Source organism: Ahaetulla prasina, chromosome 2 (genome assembly GCF_028640845.1).
Source record: "Ahaetulla prasina isolate Xishuangbanna chromosome 2, ASM2864084v1, whole genome shotgun sequence".
Lineage (NCBI taxonomy): Eukaryota > Metazoa > Chordata > Lepidosauria > Squamata > Colubridae > Ahaetulla > Ahaetulla prasina.
In genome coordinates this window covers 189,251,282-189,275,625 of record NC_080540.1, presented here as the reverse complement: position 1 = coordinate 189,275,625, position 24,344 = coordinate 189,251,282, and the positions used below count along the sequence as shown (strand labels likewise).

The 24,344-nt window shown below is 40.8% G+C and overlaps 1 protein-coding gene across 1 annotated transcript in view; it reads right to left on the bottom strand.

The window, feature by feature from the left end:
• Positions 1-11,539: 11,539 nt before the first annotated feature.
• The window catches only part of ATP1A1 (ATPase Na+/K+ transporting subunit alpha 1), a 30,653-nt gene continuing 17,848 nt past the window's right edge, over positions 11,540-24,344 (bottom strand). Inside the window, exons 10-23 of the mRNA XM_058167446.1 lie at positions 22,411-22,520; positions 19,700-19,834; positions 19,260-19,452; positions 18,315-18,490; positions 17,858-17,994; positions 16,731-16,881; positions 16,059-16,227; positions 15,554-15,708; positions 15,235-15,358; positions 13,352-13,497; positions 13,092-13,222; positions 12,832-12,933; positions 12,496-12,587; positions 11,540-11,820 (exon numbers count right to left, since the gene is read on the bottom strand). Of these exons, the coding sequence (XP_058023429.1) occupies positions 11,792-11,820; positions 12,496-12,587; positions 12,832-12,933; positions 13,092-13,222; positions 13,352-13,497; positions 15,235-15,358; positions 15,554-15,708; positions 16,059-16,227; positions 16,731-16,881; positions 17,858-17,994; positions 18,315-18,490; positions 19,260-19,452; positions 19,700-19,834; positions 22,411-22,520 (1,850 nt within the window). The 3' untranslated portion in view covers positions 11,540-11,791. The remainder of the gene's footprint in view (positions 11,821-12,495; positions 12,588-12,831; positions 12,934-13,091; positions 13,223-13,351; positions 13,498-15,234; positions 15,359-15,553; positions 15,709-16,058; positions 16,228-16,730; positions 16,882-17,857; positions 17,995-18,314; positions 18,491-19,259; positions 19,453-19,699; positions 19,835-22,410; positions 22,521-24,344) is intronic.

The following is a 24,344-nucleotide window of genomic DNA, read 5'->3' as shown; positions in this document are numbered from 1 at the left end:
TTTTGCTCTTATAAGGCAGGAGGATATACAACAGATTTGAAAGAAGGCCCTCAAGACTGTCACTTTGATGTCAGCAACAGCAGCTTGAATCAGCCTGCAAAAAAGTATCAGAAAATGTATGTTGTGATTCTTTATTATCTTACAGAATACTTTTTAATAACTTTTAATAATAACTTTTATTGAAGTTTTAAAATGCAAAGATAAAAAATTAATGCCCTGTTTCCCTGAAAATAAGACATCCCCCGATAATAAGTCCAATAACTTAAAATAAGCCCCCTGCCCAAAATATGCCCTCCCTGAAAATATTTAAATGCATGCGCAGCCAGTCCCTGCCATTTTGTCTGGTTAGGATTAGGGAGACAGCTGGAAATCTGATAAGACTGCAAGAAGAGCCCCGTCTTGCTCCACGCGCCCCAAAATAATAAGACCTCCCCGAAAATAAGGCCAAGCACTTATTTCAAGGTTCAAAAAAATACAAGACAGGATCTTATTTTCAGGGAAACATGGTAATTCATGTAGCATCTAAGGTACTGTTCCAGAACCAAGTTTGCTTGTTCACAAGCTCTGTAAGAGTGTCAGGCACAAAGGATCAGGATCATATGTCAAGTTGCAGTTCGAAAAGGATTTATTGCTCAAGCCTAAATACAAGATTCTAGTCAACTAAAGTTCAATACCAAATTGGCATGAGATAAGGGTCAACAGAAACCAAGAGGTTTGGATTTAGACCATTTGTGGCAATGTGATAACTCTAAGCTGATGATGTGCTTAACTCCATCCTGCAACTCTGCCTGCTCTTCTCCTCAAAATAATAACATATATATTTTAACCTTAAAGAAGTAAATCAAGTTTATGTTCTTTTCATTTAAACAGTAACTTATTTTCTCTAAAAATACAAACTATCCTCTTCCTGTATATTGATAATTTTTTAAAATTTCATCATTCAGAGTTAATCAGAAAAGATTCCATTCAGAGCCACTCAAACAATATATTGAAATTTAATTCCATCAAATAATAATTAATTTCTTCTCTTCTCTTCATCTCCTCACAAGTCTAACACTTTGCTTCATTTTAATAGATTAAACAGATTAACATTAACAGCGTTGGAAGGGACTTTATAGGTCATCTAGTCCAACCTCCTGCTCAAGCAGGAGACCCTAAACCATTTCTGACAAATGGCAGTCCAATCTTTTCTTGAAAGTCTCAAGTGATGAAGCTCCCACAACTTCCAAAGGCAAACTGTTCCATTGGTTGATTGTTCTCACTGTCAGAAAGTTCCTCCTCATTTCTAGATTGAATCTCTCCTTGGTCAGTTTCCATCCATTATTCCTTGTATCGCCTTCAGGTGATTTGGAAAACAGCATGACCCCCTCCTTTCTGTGGCAGCCCCTCAAGTTATTAGAAGATGGCTATCATGTCTCCCCTGGTCCTTCTCTTCACTAGAATAGCCATACCCAGTTCAAGAAAACATTCTTCATATGTTTTATTCTCCAGTCCCCTAATCATCATGGTTGCTCTCCTCTGAACTTTTTCTAGTGTCTCAACATCTTTTTTATAGTGTGGTGACCAAAACTGGATGCAGTACTCTAGGTGTGGTCTTACTAGGGCTTTATAGAGTGGTATTAGTACCTCACTTGATTTTGATTGTATCCCTCTGTTAATGCAATTTAGGATTGCGTTGGCTTTTTTAGCTGCTGCTGCACACTGCTGGCTCATATTTAGCTGATTGTCCACTAAGACTCCAAGATCCCTCTCACAATCACTGCTATTAAGCTTGGTTTCCCCCAGTTTATATCTGTGCTTTTGGTTTTTCTTATCTAAGTGTAAGACTTTACTTTTCTCTACATTGAATTTTATTTTGTTAGATAGGGCCCAGTGTTCAGGTCTGTCAAGATCCATCTGGATCTTGAGCCTATCTTCTAGGGTGTTAGCTATTCCTGCCAGCTTAGTATCATCTGCAAATTTGGTGAGTTCCCCTTCTAGTCCCTCATCTAAGTCGTTTATGAAGATATTGAAGAGTACTGGGCCTAAGACGGAACCTTGTGGCACCCCACTGCTTACTTCTCTCCATGTAGACTTAGATCCATTAAGGACTACTTGAGTACTTGAGTACGGTTTGTCAGCCAGTTGTGAATCTATCTGGTGGCGAAGCTATCTATCCCACTTTTTTCCAGTTTATGAAGAAGTAGGTTGTTAGTACCTAGAAGGTTACGAAGTAGTAGTAGAATTTTAATACCATAGCTTACCAATTTCTGTAAAAATGTAGAAATAAACTTATCATGAACTTATTATTCCATATGTTTTGTACAAACAAAGTTTTAAGGCCTCATACTTAACCATGAACAAGAAAAAACCATCAAAAGCCGATAGAAAAAACAAATCATATACATGTTAACCTTGATCAAAGAAGCCAACTTTATAAATCTTTTTACTTTTAGAAGTCATGAAGTTTATTCCTTTTAAATAGTGTTCCAGAAGCTGATTTCTTTTCATTCTCTCTTTATCTTTTCACAGGAACTTTAGTTGACTAGAATCTTTTGTAAGTCCAAAATAGAAAATTTGCTCTTTCAAGATGAAAACCAACTTGCAAATTACTCTTATTAATGCATTATTTGTATGACCTTTTAAGTTATTAAAACATCCACTAGTTTCATTTGTAAAACATGTGTAACACCTTTGGTTATATTATTCTTGTATCCTGTCAATTTTAAATCTATATTCAAAACAGTCAGATTTTAGTTAAACCCATTTTTATAGTAATGGATAATCTGAAAAGAAAGTGTTGGGTACATTGTTGCCTTTTAGAGAGTCATTGAGTCTACTTGGAGGTCTGTGTATCCTCAGGATTACCTTAGTAGTGCAAATGGATGTGGAGCCTTCTTGGAACTGCTGAAAGTACTGCGTTGTGGAACTATGCTTTTTACAGGAAGTTTTCTGCCCTGTGTCCCTTCACTGTTGAACACAGGTGCAGGCTGTTGGGGATGAGTTTGTGTTGTCTGCATCCCAAATTGAAGCACAAATGGTTCCTGTTGTCTGCAATGTTTTCGGGAAATCCGTTCATACTCTTGCACCATTCAAAGGGTGTTCATCCCAAACTGCATAGCTAAATGTCTATGGAGATTTTCATCCATGACCTGGATGACTGAGAATCTCCTTAGACACTTAGCTATGCACTTTGGGATGAACCCTTTTCGAATGGTGTGAGAGCATGAATGGATTTCCAGAAAACCCCCAATTTAAACCTAAATTACTTTTTTTTTTTTAGAAAAAAATTGTGGCAAATCTGGACTGATGGATTTATGGTAAAATAGAATCTTTTCATTTTCCTCAAGCCTAAGGAAGACATAGAATCAGAAGGGCATGTCACTGCCACTGGTTTGCATATTTACATCTGAAAGAAAGATTTAAATTTCACAAAAAGGGCTATAGGTCTGACTCTATTAAAAATGAATTTGATATCCTACTGTGTGGTAGTGATGAACATATTATTGCAAAGGTCTACGAAATGTTATTGAATTTGAATTTGGAAAGTGAATACGTAAATTATTGTATGATTCAGTGGGCAAGGAACTTTGGATACAATGTAAAGTTTGAGCAATAGGAGAATATATGGATGAAAGATTTAAAATTTACATTAAATTAAAATTTAAAAGAAAATTTTATGATATATTCTTGGTATTAACACCAGATAAGTTATCAAGAATGTATAAAGGTATTTCAAATAAATGTTGGAAATGAAAATGTAAAGGACTTTTTATCATTTATGGTGGACATGTGACATATGACAAAGACATATTGGAGTAGGATTCATATTCTAATACAGAAGATTCTCGAAGTGAATATAAAGATAAAACCAGAAAGTTTTCTCTTGTGATTAATGGAAAAATACATGCACCGGAGAATAAGATGCACCAAGATTTAGAAGAGGTAAACAAGAAAAAAAACATTTTTGCCTTCACCGGCCCCCAGGAGCACTCTGCAGGCCTCCCAAACCCTCTGTGTGTCCTGTTTTTTGCAAACACAGGATTTGCAGAGGGTTTGGGAGGCCTGCAGAGTGTTCCTGGGGGCTGCGGAGGGCAAAAATGTGATGCGTGCGGGGTTTGAGTGGCCAAAAACAGGGCCCTTTTTCATGAAAATGGGCCCTTTTTCACAAAAACTAGGCATGCAGAGGGTTTGGGAGACTTGCATAGCACAATATGCTATGTCAAAACTAGCCATATATAATTATAATTCAGAGTAGTCTGGGAATCCACACAATACCTTTGGAAGCTTAATTAGACAACTGTTATTCTTGTTGCATAACCACATATTGAATTGCCGCACTCTCTCTAGGACAGGCGTGTCAAACTCAATTTCATTGAGGGCCACATCAGCATTAAAGTTGCCCTCAAAGAGCCAGTTGCATGTAAGACTATGATAACTCACAGCAGCCAGGTGGGCATGGCTAGGTATGCATGGCTGGGTGGTCACATCCAGGTTGCCGCAACTAAGTGAATGTGGCTGGGTGGGTGTGGCTGGCCTGATGCCACTCCCTGGGCGTGACAGATTTGGGATAGCTGGGTCAGGGCGGAACACGTTGCACTGACTAACTTGACATGGGGACATTTCGGTGCTCCACAAGCTCCTCACCCCAAACTGCTGGCAGCCAAGTGCGCACACACACCACATTCTAAATTTGGGGACTTTTATCAACAGAGGAAGGAGAGGGTCTTCTCCTCAAGCCCAGGCATGATTTGCAGTTTGGAAGCTCAGATGTGGATAAAGTCTCCAAGCTTGGAATGATTAGTGTGTGTGTGTGTGTGTGTGTGTGTGTGTGTGTGTGTGTGTGTGTGTGTGTGTGTGTGTGGTGTCCACAGCACACCAAAAGAGGCATTCTTCTCCCAATCCCAGACATTGTTGATGTTTCCCTATCCGGTGCCCACTCCCAGCAAAGCAGGAGGTAGAGGACGACACTGCTGCATGTGGAAGTGTGGAAAGTTTGCAGGAAGCAGATTTCTCTGAAGCAGTCCAACTTCTGACTTGACAAATCTCTGGAGAGTAAGAGGAGGAGGCAGAGGAGCAGCAGTCCCCAGTCCTGCGTGAGGGAGGCTGGCCCATCTCGAAAGGGAATTCCTGTTTCCAATTGTGTGTGATAAGGATGCTGGCATGTTTGGGCAGCCTTCCCTCATGCAGCTCCCCCACCACCCCTCCTCCTTTCTAGAGATCTGTCAAGCTGGGTGCTCCCCCTGCACACACAAAGGAGGTGGCAACACATTGGGGCTGGTGTTCCGGGTGACTGTCTTGCCCTGCAGACTTTCTGTGTTCTGAACACTTCCCTTTCACCCTGTTGTGACCTTGGCTTCCTGAGTCATTAAAACACACGAGTAGTCCCAAAAACCTCTTTTATTCATTCATAGCTGAATTAGTTGCAAAAAGTCCTTTGGGAGAATTCCTTCAGAACAATCACCAACCTTTATCTCCCTTGACATGCTGCGAAAGACCTACTTGGCAAAGCCACACGGAGTCCAGACTCAAACAGAGATGCCAACTGGGAACAGAATTAACCAATGATGCTTTCCTGCAAAGGGCCCACATGTCTTTCCTCCTCTTTTAAGCCTTAATGGGAGGGGGGCAATCATCTCCAGGCCTTACTCCCGAGTTGTCCCTTTTGTTTTAACTGTTCTTGCCTTCTGGCAGCTCTGCACATGCGCGCACTAAGAACAGGCTACTCCTGTTCCTCTGCCTCTCTGATATCCGACTCTGGAGGCTACGGAGTCCGTGCATAACTCCCAGATGGCCCTGGCCCCATCTCTGCCTCCAATGCAGAGCCCTCGTCCGAGCCTTCCCCAGACTCCAAGACTGGCCCATGTTCCTCCCCAGCCTCCTCACTGTCTGACTCTGCTGCCAGCTCCGCAGGCTGCTGGCAGACCACAACACATCCAGGACTCCAGCCCCTGCATGCTTACCACCTTCTGTGCACTCATTATCTCCAGGATGGCCCCATGCGTTTGATCTAACCACATCCTGGGCTGGATCTGGCCGGCAGATCTTTGAGTTTGACATGTCTGCTCTATGATATTACCTAAACATTCCATGAAATGTGAAGTTCAGAAATTATAAAAAATATTCAGTGAACACACAAATTCTTTCCTTTCCCAATGAACTTTTAGTTTGTGAGGCTCTCATTTTGGACAAATCATCAACCCAGGAGTGTGACTGTATTAGAATTACCAAATAGGAGTTGCAAGAATTTGGTTGACAAACTGGATCTTTACTGCTATTAATTGCTGTAAAAATGTTTCTGTTGCTGTAGAAATTAATGGATGGCTCTAAATACTCTGTCTCATCCACTTGAGTGTTATGGGGAGGATAGAGACTACTTCTTCATATTCAAGTGTCCTATATTCTGACTACTTTTTTAAAAAACAGAGAACAACTCCCATAGATGAAGAAGGAGGAAGGTCGCACAATGCCTCCAATTTTGAAAGGCTAGAAATACTCTATCTGGACTTGCTCCTAGCCTTTCTAGACCTGATGAGCCATTTGAATGACACAGCGTATCATTTGGCAAGGAGACCTGGATGAACTCTATTGCAGATGCCCTGTTCTGTGGCTTCACTGATGAAATTTCAAAAATCACTTAGAAAAGAAAGCCATCTTTACCAGAAACTGGCAGGAGTTCCTCAAGAATAAGATTGTTAGATTATTGTGATCTCTTTTTATGATTGAGTGATTAGTTTGATGGGCCAAGTGAAGACTGGTTAAATAACCTAGCATAACCGGATCTCTGTTTGACAGGTTTTTCATGATATACTTGTGGGCAACTTGTATAAATAGATGATGGCATTGAAGAATAGAGGGGAGGTACAAAGGAAATCAAATTATGTGCAGGCTAAGACAGCTTGGGAGAGGTAATACTGTAGTTCTTTTGTACTCTGTAGCTATGCAACCACATTTGGAGCTCTTTACTGTATCCAGTTCTGACTGCGGATTTTTAAAACAGAGATGGACAATCTAAAAGAATTATCTATGTAAAGGAATGACAGGAGAACTGCCAGAATGATATGTGACCTACTGTCATGACCCTGTCAGAGCCTGAATCTGTGGAGGAGGAGCCAGAGCTGGGGCTGATGGTGGCCTCGTTGGCTCCGAAGGAACAACTGGAGGAACAGGACGAGACAGTCATGGGTCCCTTGGGCCTGGGAAGAATTGCCAGCAAGGAAGAAAGGGCACAGGCCGACCAAGACAGAGGGGAAGAGTGGGTAGGCAGTGGAGCAGAGGAGTGACGGAGTTCCAGCGATGAGCAAGGGCCGTCCCCTCCTGATCCCTGACCATGGAGAGTGGAGAGGAGGCAGGAGCAGCGCAGGCCGACCCGATGACTTGGGAGGTGAGTGCCCCACCCCCCTTTACAAGGCTCGCCTGAGCCTGAAACTTAAGGAGACGCTGTTGGAAGGAGTGTTTTTCGGGAAGAAGCGTTAAATCTGTGGAGCGTCAAGTGCAGTTGCTGATGTCTGCATGTTGCTGTGCTTTATCTTGTGTGCCTTGCCTTGGTTGCTGCCTTGCTAACTTTGCTTGTTGGACTACTCTTAGCCAGAGGCTAAGATGTGTGTGAGAGCTTTGCTCCAGGACTTGCAGTAGGAATGTTTGGGGGAAAGTTGGAGCAAGAAAGGGGAGTTAGAACTGTTCTCTCGCTGTGTTGCTTCCGTGTTTCACCCCGGGTCATCATACCTACAAATCCTAAGGAGAACCATTAAAATAGCAGAGCACGTAGCTTGGAAAAGAAAAAGACAAGGGGGCATGTGATAGCAGTCTACAGGTGTTACAGAGGCTGACACATGCAAAGTGGAGGGCAAGAACCTGTTCTCTCTTTGAATGAAAGGCAATACGATAGATTGAAATTTTTAAAAAGGAGAATAAGTCTGACCTTTAGAAGGAATTTCCTACCTATAAAACCAGTAAAGCACTGGAACTCCTTTACTGGAACTTTTCAAGTGGAGCTGGATGGCAACCTATTGGGAATGAGTTAGTGCAGGGGTCTCCAACCTTGGTCCCTTTAAGACTTCAACTCCCAGAGTCCCTCAGCCAGCTTTGCTTTTTTTGAGTTGAAGTCCACAAGTCTTAAAGGGACCAAGGTTGGAGACCCCTGAGTTAGTGGATTTCTGCAGAGGACTGGAATAGATGAACTATCAAATTCCTTCTAATTCTTACATGTTAGATTCCCCTTCTGTTAAGGCCATGCACTAACTTTCCATAATTGTACTCGTGCCTATTGACTGATTTTGTTTCAAGGGTCTCATTTTTGCTTTAAAAGCCTTCCTGATCCTAGGAATTCTGTAATGCCCATATAAACCTAACCTTCTGTGAGAATTAGCCCTAGAAGCCTTGCACTAGCTAATTTTAAAATTTCTCTCTCAGATATATTGTAAGGGCTTGCAAGTCTGAGGAAACCACTTGTTCACTCCACTCATTCCAAAACTCTGCAGATCTACCTGCTGAAATTAGGAAGAAATCCAGCACCAAAATAAAAGCATTTCCTTTTCCTGGGCTACCACTGTATGTGCTTGGAGACTGGCAGTGGCCTTCTCAGCTCTAACAAGAACAGAGAGACCTTGGCTTTGTGTTCCACTGAGGAGGTCAGTCCTAGCATCAGAGACTGCCAGCTCCATGCACAGCCAAATGTGTATTGGCTTTGTGAGGGAAGGTGGTGTGGAGCATGAGGACAAGTCATCTGATCCCTAACTGACCTATTCTTCTAAACGGTATCCTTGAAGCATGGCAGAAAACAGCTTGATTGAGGTACAGAAAAGAACCAAGTTCTTTGTGCAGTGGGAACAAAGGCTGTCCTGTGAGGAGGTGGCTCCCCATCAGCCCACAGAGATCAGCTGGCCTGCAATTCGTTGCATAGCAATTCATCAAGGCATCATTAGCAAAAGACAGAAGGGTTAGGAAAGCTTTTGAGATGTGGAACGAGCAGAGAAACTTCTTTGTTTTTAATGTATTTTCATTTTCATGTTGCCCCTTGCCTATCTACCCCTTTTATTTTGAATTTGGGGAGGTACTGCAGATATCTTTAAAAAGTCAGCTCTAAAATTCTTAATTTTCAAGTGTAAAGAAGATACATGTGAATACATTAAATGTTCTCATACAAAATGTTCATCCAACTTCTTTCGCTTCCAGTGAACTGTAATTATTTCCTAGAATTTGTAACCTCTGCTTCCTGTAGGAATCCAAATTAAAGCAACCTTCACTTCTTCATTTAACAGCTAGTGAGGGTGAGCCCATCTTCCATCTAAATAATTGTTTTCACTTCTGCTTTTCTAAATCTATAAAAAAGCTATTTTTCCTTGTCCTGCATTTTGGAACAAGAGAATCTTGACCTTTTCTGTATGATTTTCAGGTATTTGTGAAAGTGCTAGTATGATCTTCTCCTCTCAAACCTAATCAATTCCCAATTCCTTCTGTCTGAGCAATTTACAGTTGTTCAAATCCCTACTTTACTTGTATGAATTATATCTTTTCTTGTCCGGTTTTCCAGTTTCACAAACTGGATAGAGGTTCAGCTAGACCACTGAGAAGTTCCTTAAGTAGCTTAGCTTGCAATTTATCCAGTTCTCTAATGTGGAATTTGGTAGAAACAAATTCTCTATCTCTTCAATTCCTTAAAACTGTTTATTCCTTAAAACTGCACATGCCTTTTGTGGAAGATTGTTCCAAACTAAAAGCCAAGGATAACCTAATATTTTGCCATTTACATTGAGCAGCTTCTTTTATTTCAAACACAACCAAAGAAGCCTTTTATATCAGGACCCAGACTGTTGGTGGCAATATGCTGACTTAGAGAGGGCTGTAAAGCACTATGAAGCAGTATATAAGTCTAAGTCAGCGGTTCTCAACCTGTGGGTCACGACCCCGTTGGGGGTCGAATGATGATTTGCCAGGGGTCGCCTAAGACCATCGGAAATATGGGAAGTATACTTGCAAGTTGAAGAATCGCGCTCCAATGGTTGACTCCACAAGCCAGCTGCAGGCTCTTCAAATCGCTAGCCGAATTCGGCTTCAAGCACGATGAATTAAAAAAGAGAGAAATCTTTGCTCTGATGTCTCCCTCTCAAGCCAGCTGCAATCACTCCCAATCGCTAGCCTAATCTGGCTTCAGGCACAATAAACTTAATAGGGGAGGAGTCTCCGCTTTAATGCCTCCGTCCAAGGCAATTGCAAGCAGTTCAGATCGCTAGCCAATACGGCTTCAGGCGTGATAAATTCAAAACAAAAATAATTTTATGGTTGGGGTCGCCACATCGTGGAGAATTGTATTAAAGGGGTCGCAGCACTATAAAGGTTGAGAACCACTGGTCTAAGTGGTATTGCTATTGCTATCAGGGGTATCAAACTCAAGGGCTGTGGGCCAGATCTGTCTCGTGGGGTGCTTAGATCTGGCCCACAGGGCTGCCCTGGAAACAGCAAAGAACTGGTCTGCTGTGCCTGTGCCAGCAAAAATGGACCAGCCCTCCTGAATTCCATTTTCACTGTTCGCTGGCAGACTGCTCGGGCCACCACAGGTGCCCCTGACATGAGTGATGTCAGGCTGGCTATGCCCCCCCTGGCCCCCCCGAGGTAAAACACAACCCTGATGCAGCCCTCAATGAAATCGAGTTTGACACTCCTTTTTTATATTATTGTTTGCATTAATCCTAGCTTCTGTCCTTAAATTTTCCTGTTATCATCTCTATAACTCTTGAGCAACTTATATTCATTCTTGGTGATGCACACGTTTACCTTATGGATGTGTCCTTTTTGATTTCCTGTAATTGAATCATACAGTTGGAAGGTTTATCAGAGGTCATCTAATCATCTCTGCTTCCTCCCTTAGGCTGTGCTAAAACATTTAGATAGCTGTTTTTGAAGGCCCAGACTGCTTCATAATGTAATCTATTCCATTGGTGAACAGATCTTATCAATAGCAGATGCCTACTATTGAAACTGAAGTTGCCTCCCTGTATTTCAACCCATTGCTAGGGAAACAGAGAATAAGTCCACTCCCAGTCTATTACATGACAATCCTTGAAGCTTCTGAATGTTGTTTCTGCCAAACCAAACTTTTAACTGCTCTTTATGTTGATTTCTAGTTCACCTAACATGATACCTTTTCTCACTTAACTTGCTCTAATCTGTCACTTTTAAAAAATTATGTGCCCAGAACTCAACGAAGTGTTCAAAATGGCCCTGATCAAGGGAGAATACAATGGAGCAGTTGCTTTCCAAAACAGAATTTGCCTTTTCAGTAACTGCATCACACTGATGGCTCATCTTCAGCTATCTTGTGCCTTTATTTTTTAGTTCGCAGATGCAGGACTTCATATTTCTCCTTAAGTTCCCAACTGGTCACGTTGGCTCACTTTTCAAGGCTGTTAGATAAATTAGTCTGGCATTTATTTTTAATGAACCTCAAAATCCTCCCGAGACTGGTCCACTTTTCTTGCCTTTAAGCTGGCTAGCATTCTCTCTTCCATAGTGCAATGTGCCCCCCTTCTCCTGAATTACTATGAATAAGAGAGTCAGAATCCTCTTCTGATCCATCTTTATTTGTAAAAGTCCAGATATAAAATCTTAACATTTCTTTAAAAAACCTGAAAAGGCACATTAAAAACTATTGTATTTTCCACCCCAAAGCCTGGACTATATTAACACTACCCATTTTTTCCATTGCATTATTCTTCTTCACTCTGAGTTGCTTTCATCCTCCAAAGTTTCCCTCTTCCTGCATTTCAGGAGCAAAAAAATGGAAGGGTGCAACTACCTCTGGTCCAGCAGTCCTTTAGTAATAGGTTTCTTTTTCCACCCAGCCTACAGAGGAGAAAAACAAAGATATCAAGTTGTATATGTCTTAGTTTAAATATCAGATTAATCCTCGATATCAAAAACAAATTAGAGAACACACAACACTGAGCTCTCAAAGCATAGGTGAATAAATTAAATATAGTGTTATAATGTACTGTAAATTCATGCCAACAACTGGGCTTCCAAGATATTAAAAGAAACCTGTCTGATTCATAGTTTTTTAAAATATTATTATTATTTTATTTACACAAAATGACAGTATACACAGCAAACAAGATAATTATGCTGGATTTCGTATCACAGTTCACTAGTCGAACACTTCCCAAGCTTTAAGGACTGTGTGATGTATCGGTGAATTATGCAAGCAGATCCCAGTAAGGTGGCCTTCTGCAGCTGACCAATAGTGATCTTGTCAGCGCCAATTGCTTTTAAGTGCTTGCCTAGGTCTTTAGGCACAGCTCCCAGTGTGCCAAGTACCACTGGAACCACCTGCACTGGTTTATGCCAGTATTATTATTATTATTATTATTATTATTATTATTATTATTATTATTATTATTATTATTATTATTATTGTTATTATTATATTTGTGTTGCCCATCTGAATCCTTAGAGAGCTTTCTAGATTAGTGCAATGAGTGTATGGCACCCTAGAATGTTGTTGAGTAAATAGCTGCTTACCTCCAGGGCTACGTCTGAGGATTAGTTTTCTTACTTCATCATAGACAAAGATGAGGAGAGAATAAGGGAAAGCACAAAACCACCATGAAGGTCTGCAAGGTTAAAAAAAATAGTTTTAGTACATATCTGTATGACATAATTGATGGTTAGCAAAAGCTCAGAAGCTTCAAGAACAACAATGAACATATAATTCAGAGGAAGCCCAGATCCATTCCTTTAATGCATCACTGAATTAAAAATGATCAAAATTATGCTAAATCCAGTAATAGCAACTGAGGAATAGATGAGCTAATTATCAACTTCAAAGGCCCAACATTACTCAGGTTTCTTACTTACTTCAATGGGTACATTCTCAAGGCAACATCCATTCCTGGGCAATAAGAGAGGAAGGCAGCAAGAGCAGTTTCTTCAAAGAGACCAAATATTAGGATCTTGTTCCTGTGGAAGCATTAAGAGATCAAAGTTGATCGTGCAGGCTCTTCAGCTTGCAAACATTTTCCCAAGGCTGCTGTCCTACATTACTTCCAAGTTGTGTGATATCCAGCAATGCAAGGGCCACAGGAAAAAAATACCCTTCTTAAGAGTCTGCTACTTACTTCATTCCTTGCTGGAAGACAGAATTCCTTCTGGTTTTACAGATAACCAAGTCTGCCCACTGTACCACCACAATGCTGACAAAGAATGATGTGTGGCATGTGAATTCTACGATCTTCCTTTGCTCATAAGTCTAAAGGTAATTAAGAGGAAAAGAATTGATTATTGGGCTTCCTCCTTACTGCAAATGAAACAAAGATCCAATGGGCAGGGGGTTTAGTAATGTCTGGTAGTAGTTCCCTTGAGTTAAACGCAAACTCACCCACTGCTGTCCATAGCTGTCCTCCACATCATTTACCCATCGGTCATCCCACTTCATTCTAATCCCCAGTAAAGAGGATGGCAAGAAGCCATTCTCTGCAAGGATTACAAAGTATGTGAAGAAGCCACCCAAGGCTTGGATCATCCCTAAATGAATAAAACAGAGGTGAGTAAATGTTAACAGTACTTTTGGAACACACGTTCCAAAAACATGGGGATCTCTTTTGTGTATTATTTTAAAACTATCTCATGAAACTGAAAATATCTCACCATCTTCCAATTAACATAAGCAGGAATCATTTTTGTAGTACACATTTATTCAGATGATCTATTTCAGTGGTAGTCAACCTGGTCCCTACTGCCCACTAGTGGGCGTTTCAGCTTTCATGGTGGGCAGTAGGGGTTTTGTCTGAAGCACTTTCCTTTTTTTTAATTTAATTGACTTTTTAAAAAAAATTCATAGCATTATTTAAAAACATTTTCATTAGGTTTTCATAAAATTCCCCATGACAATGTAAATTTCTGAAAATATACTATTTGCATCGCCCGCGCATAAATTTAGTTCATGTTACATAAGTGAAACTAAATGGCACTATAGTGTGACCGCAAACAAAAGTGCCTCGTCCCAGAATAGCTCGCGCATCTCCCCCCCACACCACCCAGCGGTAACAGGCAAGCAGAGCTGGTAGCCGGCGCCTCCCCCCCAAACCCAATCCACAATGCGCGAGAGGCATGCGCAGATGACAATACATGGCGTTATTACTGTGGAACCAGTGGGCAGTTAGAAAATTTTACTACTAACAGAGATACAAAAGTGGGCGGTAGGTATAAAAAGGTTGACTACCCCGACCTATTTGCATAAAAACAAGTTGCATCCTTGTGTTAAGGATCGGCTACTGCTGTACTGATCTTTGTGAAAAAATATACCAGACTGCAACTTTCCAAATTCCAATGAAGTATATCTTCATCATGTCGAAGGACTACAGTTTTTCTAAGGTCTCTTGCACAATGTAACTGTACAGAGGGCTATGCAAGATGGCCATTCCAAGAACCAGCACTGCCCTCTTAAAGGTACCTCCCACCCAGCTGTTAACCCCCAGTCCCAACATCCAGTTGGTTCCTATATATCCCCCTAGGTTTCTTACTTATACTGTTTCCCACTGAAGAATTCAGCTGTCTTTCCCTAGCTGTACAATACAATGTACCTTATTTTGCAGTTTCCCTTAATGATATTAGCTTTCAATATTATTAGCACACTAAATTTCTGTAGTATACAGGTCATGATTAATGAGCCTCCTTGATCAGCCACAATCCTACATATACTAAGTAGATTGCTATTAGCAATTGTATTTTTTCATGTGAAAAGTGCAAGAGTGCACACCTTCCCTAGCATGTGAGGAAATACAGAGAGTTGCAAGCCTTATCAGTAGAAACTGATCTCTGAAAACTAGTCCAGACTGCTCTGGATACTTCCACAGCTGTGGCATCGAATTTCAAGGTGATGTAAGCCACATTCTATATGTGAGGTTAGAAAATTTGTCACAGTGGATAATGGGTTTTTCCCCCCACTATTTCCCCAGCCCCCCTGCCCCGAGTTAAATTCTAATGTGAAAAATGTAACTTGAGGGAGGGGGGAGAGAAAAATGTAGATAGGAGAAATACAGAATAGTATGAATGACATGTCCTGCACCTATTTTAAATTTTATATTAATTCTTCCAACTTTCCTGCTTACCTTCCATTAAAATAATGCAATACTTTAAAAAGCCTGCCATCTCTTTTCCCACGTAAAGCATTTGCTAGATTTTTGAGCATTTGCCCTTCCACAAAAAACTGCCATCTCTATTCACCCCCAAGGAGATAGAGGCAGGTGCTTCTCCACTTACCAATCTGACCGTAAGCCATGCTAATCAACCTTTCGTTTACCAGTTTGTCTGTCTTGGGATTTCTGGGCTGTCTCTTCATGATGTCACTTTCTGCTTGCTCATATGCCAGAGATATTGCAGGAACCTTTGGAACAGGAAAGAGAAGTTGCAGAATTAAATTAAGCTTCATAAACTGTATGCTGATTCATATATGAATCAGTATCATTCGCACTGAAAAAGCATTTGGCCTCCCTGCAAAAATTCTGCAACAGAAATAAACTGTATGTCTCATTCTGTGGGGTTGAGGGGATTAGTTGCAATATTAATAAATTTTACTAACCATATCAGTGCCTAAGTCAATGCATAAGATGGTGACTGTCCCCAATGGTAGGGGGATGTTGGCAATTATGAAGATAAGGAAAGGCGTAATCTCAGGAATGTTACTGGTCAAAGTATAGGCAATTGATTTCTTCAAATTATCAAAAATCAGGCGACCTAAAAATAAAGAGCACTTTAAAATGAAAGCAAATAGAAGATTGTCATACATTTGAGGCTAACCTTCCTTCTTGCACAAACTCCTTAGAATACAAAATTTAATTCACTCTAACGAAAGAAGATGAGGAAAAATCCTCTGTAGGACAGCATACATTAACAAAAGGCAGATGAAAATTTAGCCAACTGACAAGTGGAGAACATGCCTACTTTTCCAAATACCAAACAGGGAATTTTATATTTTTTGCATAAACATACACAGTTCCACACAGAATTTGGGGACTCGGACTATAACATGGAAGAAGAGAAGGAAGACAAGTTTTTCAATTTAGAAAACTGAGCTAGGTATTTACCTTCTTCAACTCCAGTAACAATAGAAGCAAAGTTGTCATCCAGTAGAATCATGTCAGCTGCCTGTTTAGAGACATCTGACCCAGCAATGCCCATAGCAACACCAATGTCTGCCTTTTTCAAAGCAGGGGAATCGTTCACACCATCTCCAGTGACAGCTACAATAGCACCCTGAAAGATTAAAACAAACTCTTTTTTCTAGACACTTCATTTCAAGGACAGCCTATTTTTTTCCCCTTTATGAGTTTGGGGAGGGCACAGTGTTTAGTGTTAAAGCACATGATTGACACTGAGAGACCAGACTGAATCTCCAATTAAAAGTATTTCAGATAGTCTCATCTGAAGAAATCTGCTGCCAGACAGCAATGGACTATTGGGTATGCAATTATAAAACATCAGGAAGTTATGCAGAGCAGATCAATGAAGGGGAAAACCCTGCAGATCTGTAATGGAAGGTAATGCAAGAGAGAGATATTTTGGCTATATATATTAGGGCAAGCTTATTAATTAATGATAGAATAGACTCATTACTGAAAGTAAACAGACACTGGATACTGTCAGGGTAAATACACTGATAATCAGAAGCTGGAGGGGATAGATCACTCTCAAAGTCTCTACCACCAGATTTTATATAGAATGGACTGACCAACATTTCAGGGATCCCCTTTGCTTACCTGTCGTTGGCAGCCTTCTACAATAATAAGCTTCTGCTGTGGAGACGTTCTAGCAAAGACTATTTCTGTATGGTGTTTCAGAATATCATCTAGTTGTTCACTGGTCATATCTTTCAAGTCAGACCCATGAATCACACAGGCTTTGGCATCTCTGTAATTTAAAAGATGGCATATTGAAAAGTTGCAGATTATTCCTTCAAACCTTGCTTTCCAACGAAAATGAAAAGATAGCCTTGAAGTTAACGCTCAGGTCCCAGTGACTGTACCCTTGCACTTTTCTTGGCAATACACTGATAGTGCTTTGCTAACTGCCCTCCTCCAGTATTTCAATTTCCTAATCTAGCCAATAATCTTGAAATTATCAGGTATCTACCAGGGTTCCTTAGCTTCAGAGATTAGCCTCACATTGCTTGTCCTGCCCTCTAATGAAGCAGTACTCTCCTCCATGCAGGATTGAGCTTGTTTTGCCTTACGGTTCTCTGTGCATGCAGAGCTTATGCCCAAACCCATTTCAGACATTTTTGTCACAGCATGGAAGGAAACGGAGGCTATTTTTATAGGTGAAAGTTGCTTAGCGGCAGGGAGTGCTAAGTACCTGGAAAGCTAAAGGGCAGACTGAAGGTCCAATAGGACTTTCTTCACTGAGATAGCAGCAGTGATGGCATCTGAGAGGGGGATGGGGGCCAGTGGAAGCTCCCAAGGGAAGGAGTACAGAGCCCTGCCCTAGTTGCTCATCCACATTTTACTTCATATGAAACCTAGGAAGTCAAAGTGGTCCACGTTTGGGCTCTGCCAAACAGGCTGAACTGAAGAAGGTGGCAGAACCACCACAAAGATTTGCTTGTTCTGGGTTTGAAGCAAACATCTGCACTTTGTGTGTACACACCCTACTTTACTTTCAAACCTTCAGAAGAACTCAGCTGCCTAAAACAATTAAATACTGTAAACAGCTCTTGAATTGAAAAAAGGAAACAAAATAATATTAAAACCATTTTACTACTTTACTACTTACTTTTTCTCATATCATATGAGAATATTGTAAATGCCAGAATAAATAAATTAATTAGCAGGATTGCTTCAATCCCTCCCAGAAATGCTCCACATTTTCACTCTAGCTGGTCCAATACCTGGGGTTGACCTGGTTGACAGGGATGTTGAGGCGAAGAGCAATATCCTCCACGGTCTCATTTCCCTCAGAGATGATGCCTACACCCTTGGCAATAGCTTTCGCTGTGATGGGATGGTCTCCTGTCACCATAATGACCTACATGATGAAACAAATCAACCTCAGTGAGTGCAATGAAGACAAGCCCTAGAAGTCTTTTCAAATGTCCCTTGCCTGACCCGAGCAGCAACAAATAAGCTGGTGCTGATGTCAGTCGTTCAAAAGAAACAGAACAATCAACAATAACCAGAACCTTTTGAGATGGAAAGGGAGGCTACCAATAGGCCTAGTTTATATCTTCCTCTCCACCAGCCTCATCCTTTATCTATAAAGCTGTCAAACATAGCCCCCTTTTCAGTTATTTGGTATTGTACTTAGCCTTAAATATTTGAGGGGAGAGGTTAGTGATGCACTTTTACCTTTATTCCAGCACTTCTGCATTTTCCAACAGCATCAGGCACAGCAGCCCGAGGAGGATCAATCATAGAAATTAAACCAACAAAACACAGCTTCTCTACAGGGAAGTTCACATCATCCGTATCAAATTGGAAATCTTCAGGAAACTGTTCATCAGGCAGAGCCAGGTGACAGAAGCCTGGAAGAAATCCCATTTCAGTTATTTGTAGACAAACAGACTAGGGCAGACATTCAGCAATGATTATTAATGGTTAAGTTGCCCAGTTCTGTTTGGGAAGGCTTTGTGTATTTGACATGAGCACTTAGGAGGAAAATTTTCAGCTGGGGACCCTCTCTGCCACAATACTGCAGTGAGTGCTTGACCATGACATCCAAGCCATATCATCATCTTAAGTGATAGTAGTTCAAGCACTTCTCACCCACTGGCTAAGTATTTTCATCATAGTTTACAAGCATTTCATGCAATTTCTTGGCTATAAGGTAAGCCAGCTGGCAATGGAGTCCATAGGGATGGGGGCGAGGTCAGGAAGACTGTCAAAAGAGGTAAAATGGGAGGCAAAGCAATGCAATTAAAGCCCCACCTCTGAGATGGAGCCGCAGTGGCGCAGTGGTTAAAGTGCAGTACTGCAGGCTACTTCTCCTAACTGCTAGCTGCCTGCAATTTCGCAGTTCGAATCTTACTGGTTCAAGGTTGACTCAGCCTTCCATCCTTCCGAGGTTAGTAAAATGAGGACCCAAATTGTTGGGGGCAATAGGCTGACTCTGTAAACTGCTTAGGGAGGGCTGTAAAGCACTATAAAGCAGTATATAAGTCTAAGTACTATTGCTATTAACTGCACTGCCACAACTACCCTCTTGCCTTTTTAGGGCCCTATAGAGATCATGGCTGACTGACAGATTATTCTGAGAGAAGAAGGAACAAACAAGAATTCAGTCAGGCATCTTACCCAGAACTCTCTCCCCCAAGCCTCCCAATTCAAGATAGGCATTCTGAAATGCATCTTTGGCCTCCTCATCCAAGGGAACTTCTTTTCCATGCATCAGGATGGTACTGCAACGGTCGAGAATTCTCTCCGGTGCACCTTTCATCACCAACAGATATCGTGATTCTGATGTGTTTGGATTCTTGTGAATTGACAGCTGCATATTTTTAATAACAGTGTTAGTTAACTGCCTTTTGGATGGTATTTCATACACTGGTTTGGAATATGCCTTGCAGATGACAAACACAGAAGCAAAAGAACAGAACTCTCCCAGCCAGAGCTATAATCTGATTGATTATTGATTGATTTTAGCTTAACTGAGTTTGAGGAAAACAGCAACATAGCCCAACATAAAAGATACTGAATTTGTTCCCAGGGAATGTCTGTGTGCAGGGATTTCTTACTTGGTATTTATTGGTAGAGTTGAATGGGATCTCCACTACTTTGGGGTTCTTCTCCCTCAGTTCCTTGACAGATCCACAGCAAAGTTCAATGCATTTTAGGAGTGCAGATTCAGAAGCATCTCCTGCCACTGCTCTCTATCAAATGATACAGCAGTTCACAATAAGGATTTGAAATCTTTTGACGGCAATCCCCCCCTTTCAAAATAAGCTTAACTTTATCAACAAGACATATTTCAACATTCTCTGAGAGAAAACCAGTTAGGTTTCTTATTTTAAAAAAAGAGACTAGTGTTAAATAGAAACTAACAAAAGTAAATATTTTTGCAGCAATACTGTAAAGAGAAGATAGGCAGGCTTGATAATAATTATAGTGGAACAGAATGTGCTCAGCACTAAGAGAGGGCAGAAGCCATCTGTAAATAACTTTTAAAAAACATACCTCAAGTCTCTTTAAGTTCTTTTTACAAGTTACTCTCAAGTAGTTAAAATGCAAGTTCTCTTAATGCTGTTTACTTATAAGTAGTTTGTTTTGCTGATGATACACCACTTGTATCATCTCCATTTCACTGAAATATAAGGCAATCCAGAAGCCTTAGATGATGGAGCATTATACGATTGATAAATTTTATGTGTTTGTTGACTGCCAAGATCAGGCAGTTAATAGTTTAAGAGTTGGAAGGGACCTAATAGGTCATCTAGTCCAACCTCCTGCTCAAGCAGGAGACCCTATACCATTTCTGACAAATGGCAGTCCAATCTTTTCTTGAAAGTCTCAAGTGATGAAGCTCCCACAACTTCTGAAGGCAATCTGTTCCATTGGTTGATTGTTCTCACTGTCAGAAAGTTCCTCCTCATTTCTAGATTGAATCTCTCCTTGGTCAGTTTCCATCCATTATTCCTTGTCTCGCCTTCAGTTGCTTTGGAAAACAGCATGACCCCTTCCTTTCTGTGGCAGCACCTCAAGTTATTAGAAGATGGCTATCATGTCTCCCCTGGTCCTTCTCTTCACTAGAATAGCCATGCCCAGTTCATGTAACTGTTCTTCATATGTTTTATTCTCCAGTCCCCTAATCATCATGGTTGCTCTCCTCTGAACTTTTTCTAGAGTCTCAACATCTCTTTTTATAGTGTGGTGACCAAAACCGGATGCAGTACTCTAGGTGTGGTCTTACTAGGGCTTTATAGAGTGGTATTAGTACCTCATTTGATTTTGATTGTATCCCTCTGTTAATGCAATTTAGGATTGTGTTGGCTTTTTTAGCTTCCGCTGCACACTGCTGGCTCATATTTAGCTGATTGTCCACTAAGACTCCAAGATCCCTCTCACAGTCACTGCTATTAAGCTTGGTTTCCCCCAGTTTATATCTGTGCTTTTGGCTTTTCTTACCTAAGTGTAAGACTTCACTTTTCTCTACACTGAATTTCATTTTGTTAGATAGGGCCCAGTGTTCAAGTTTGTCAAGATCCATCTGGATCTTGAGCCTATCTTCTAGGGTGTTAGCTATTCCTGCCAGCTTAGTATCATCTGCAAATTTGGTGAGTTCCCCTTCTAGTCCCTCATCTAAGTCGTTTATGAAGATATTGAAGAGTATTGGGCCTAAAATGGAACCTTGTGGCACCCCACTGCTTACTTCTCTCCATGTAGACTTAGATCCATTAAGGACTACTCATTGAGTATGGTTTGTCAGCCAGTTGCGAATCTATCTGGTGGTGAAGCTATCCCACTTTTTTCCAGTTTATGAAGAAGTAGGTTGTGGTCTAATTTGTCGAATGCCTGGCTGAAGTCTAAGTATATTATGTCCACAGTATTTTGCTGGTCTACTAATTTAGTCACTATGTTGAAGAACGAGATAAAATTGGTTTGGCATGATCTGTTTTTAACAAATCTTTGTTAAAGTTTGTCTAGCACTTTGCAAATCACAAGATCTAATTACCTATCCAGTGTAGGTTTTTCTCTGTTTAAGGGGCATAATTTTACTGTCCTTCTTATATCGGTTTTAAAAAACTACTGTTGGAAGAAACTTTCTGCTGTCATGGATAGAATTTTCAATAGATTCTTGATCTATGCACAAAATCTGTGAACTAAATTTCTATTCAAGTCTTTAGTAATCCTAATCAACATCACTGCATGCCATAAGACAGAGGTGTCAAACTGGATTTCTTCAACGGCTGGATCAGCATTGTAGTTCTCCGGGCTAGTGGTGGGGGAAGAGTGGGGGGAGATGGGATGGATGCCTCCTGCACCATCGTGCCAGGCAAACAGGGAATGGGGGAACAGGTGTGGCCCCCTCTGCCCCATTTTTGGCCTGAACGGCCTCCTGCAGAACTTTACCAGCCAAAATAGGGCATGGGGGAGGGGTGAATGCAGCCCCCCCCCCGTGCCTCGCTGTCACCCTCCATGGCCTTCAGCAGCACTCGGCCAACCAAAAACAGGCTTGTGGGGAGCAGCCCAGTCCTTTGGTATTTCCAGGCCAGCCCCATGGGCTGGATTTATGCACCCCTGAATTTGAGTTTGACACTGCTGCCATAAGAGCTTATAAATGAGGAAATGATGCTCATATTAAAGATGTTGCAATGTTGCCTTTTCTACTAGCAGAAACATTCTATTTTCCAAGATGCCTTTTCTTTATGCTGCTTCACATTAACTGCAAGGCCACAGATGGTAGACAAATGTGTGCAGCTATGGCAACTGAACCAAGGGATTAACTCACCTTCAAAATGGGAACATTTTCTTGGTTAGCCTGAAATACAGCCCGGTTACATAGTCCTGCAATCTTGGCTAAAGCAGTCCATGTTGGAGATGTTTTGTCAAAAGAAGCACCTAAAGGGAAGGAACCAGGGGTGAAATGTAAAATTTGTTACTACCGGTTCTGTGGGCATGGCTTGGTGGTGGTGGTGGGTAATGTGACTGGGTGGGCGTGGCCAACTTTTTTTTGTTTACTTTTAAAAGCATTTTTTCTACAACCTCTTCGGCCAACTCAGCTGGGACGCCAGAGGAACCTTTTAAAAGCATTTTTACAGCCTCTTCAGCCGAAGAGGTTGTAAGAAAAAATGTTTTTAAAGGGTTCTGATGATCCCAGCTGAGTTACCTGATCGCCAGAACCTTTTAAAAGCATTTTTAACAGCCTCTTCAGCTGAAGAGGTTGAGAAAAAAATGCTTTTAAAAGGTTCAGACGATCCCAGCTGAGCCATGTGATCATCAGAGACTTTTTTTTTACTTTTAAAAGCATTTTTTGGCCGAAGAAAAAATACTTTTAAAAGAAAAAAAAACTTTGATGATCACGCGGCTCAGCTGGGCATGTGGTGGGGAGGGGCAGGGATTTTTGCTACCGGTTCTCTGAACCACCCACTGCCATCGCTACTGGGTCCAAACTGGGAGCATTTCACCCCTGGAAGGAACCCATACATTGTACACAATTCAATGCTCAAATCAGCACACAATTAATTTTCTCTTCCACACTTTCCCCTTGTTTGATTTAAAGCTATCATGCCAGGCACAGTGGAGCAAAGTCCCTCTCACAAGTTCTTGAATTACAAGCTTAGATGCAGAAGAAAGATCTCTTCCTGGTCCACAACAGCTCTTAACAATAGCTATAGGACTTCAGTCTTGATTCTGTATCTAGAAGCAATAATTTAAGGTCCATTCTTCTAGACATAAACAATTAGGCTTGTAAAGAACTCCCTGGGTAATCATGTGTTTGTTTAACCATACATACTTTACTGATCTTTTCTTTTTAACAATAGTCTGTGGATTTATTTATTTAGCATATGGTATTGCAATCCATGTTGCTATGTTAGTTGGTTACATTAAAAGCAAATGGTAGGCTGCTTATATGAAAATACTTACTACAATAGAAGGAAAATAATTATATAGCTTCAAAATATATGGAAAAACACAATGAATAAATCTATTTTCTTCCTGTTTTTAATTTTCAATTAATAATGTTGGCCAAGCAGGATAAAGGATAAACATTTAATGTTATCTTTTCTGTAGTGGTTTATGAAGAGTGAAAGATAAACTCATAACTTGATTGTTGTTTTTCCATCAATTTTATGGAAAAGGTAGGGGGAATCCAAAAAGTCTCTTCTACTCCACTGGATAAGAAACAATACACTACTCTCTATTATATAGGGATGAGGATGGGTAGGAAAAACCTTGATATTATAAGCCTTCAGAAAGCAGGATGAAAAGTATTGCAAATTCTGGTGAGGCTTATTTTCAGCTCTCTATCCTTTCATTATAGTGACTTGGTCCTCTCCTTTGTCCATGCAAGTAGAGAGAAATAGGGCTCCTCAAATGACAAGATTTCAGAATTAAAGGAATTTAGAATTTTTTTCCCTCTGCAATTAAACAATCAACAAAATAATATTCTTCAAACAATGATCAACTTTTTTCAAATATATTTTATGCTTAATATTGTGCTTTAACATGGGATTTTGTGTTCTGAAAAACCCTATTTTTAAGTGGTTGTTTCAGATGAGTCTAGATCAGTGTTTCTCAACTTTGGCAACTTTAACATGGGCTTCAACTCCCAGAATTATCTAGCCAACCTGGCAGGGCTGGCTGGGTAATTCTAGGAGTTGAAGTCTACCCCTCTTAAAGTTGCCAAGATCGAGATTGACTTAAAACTGTATGTGAAGCATT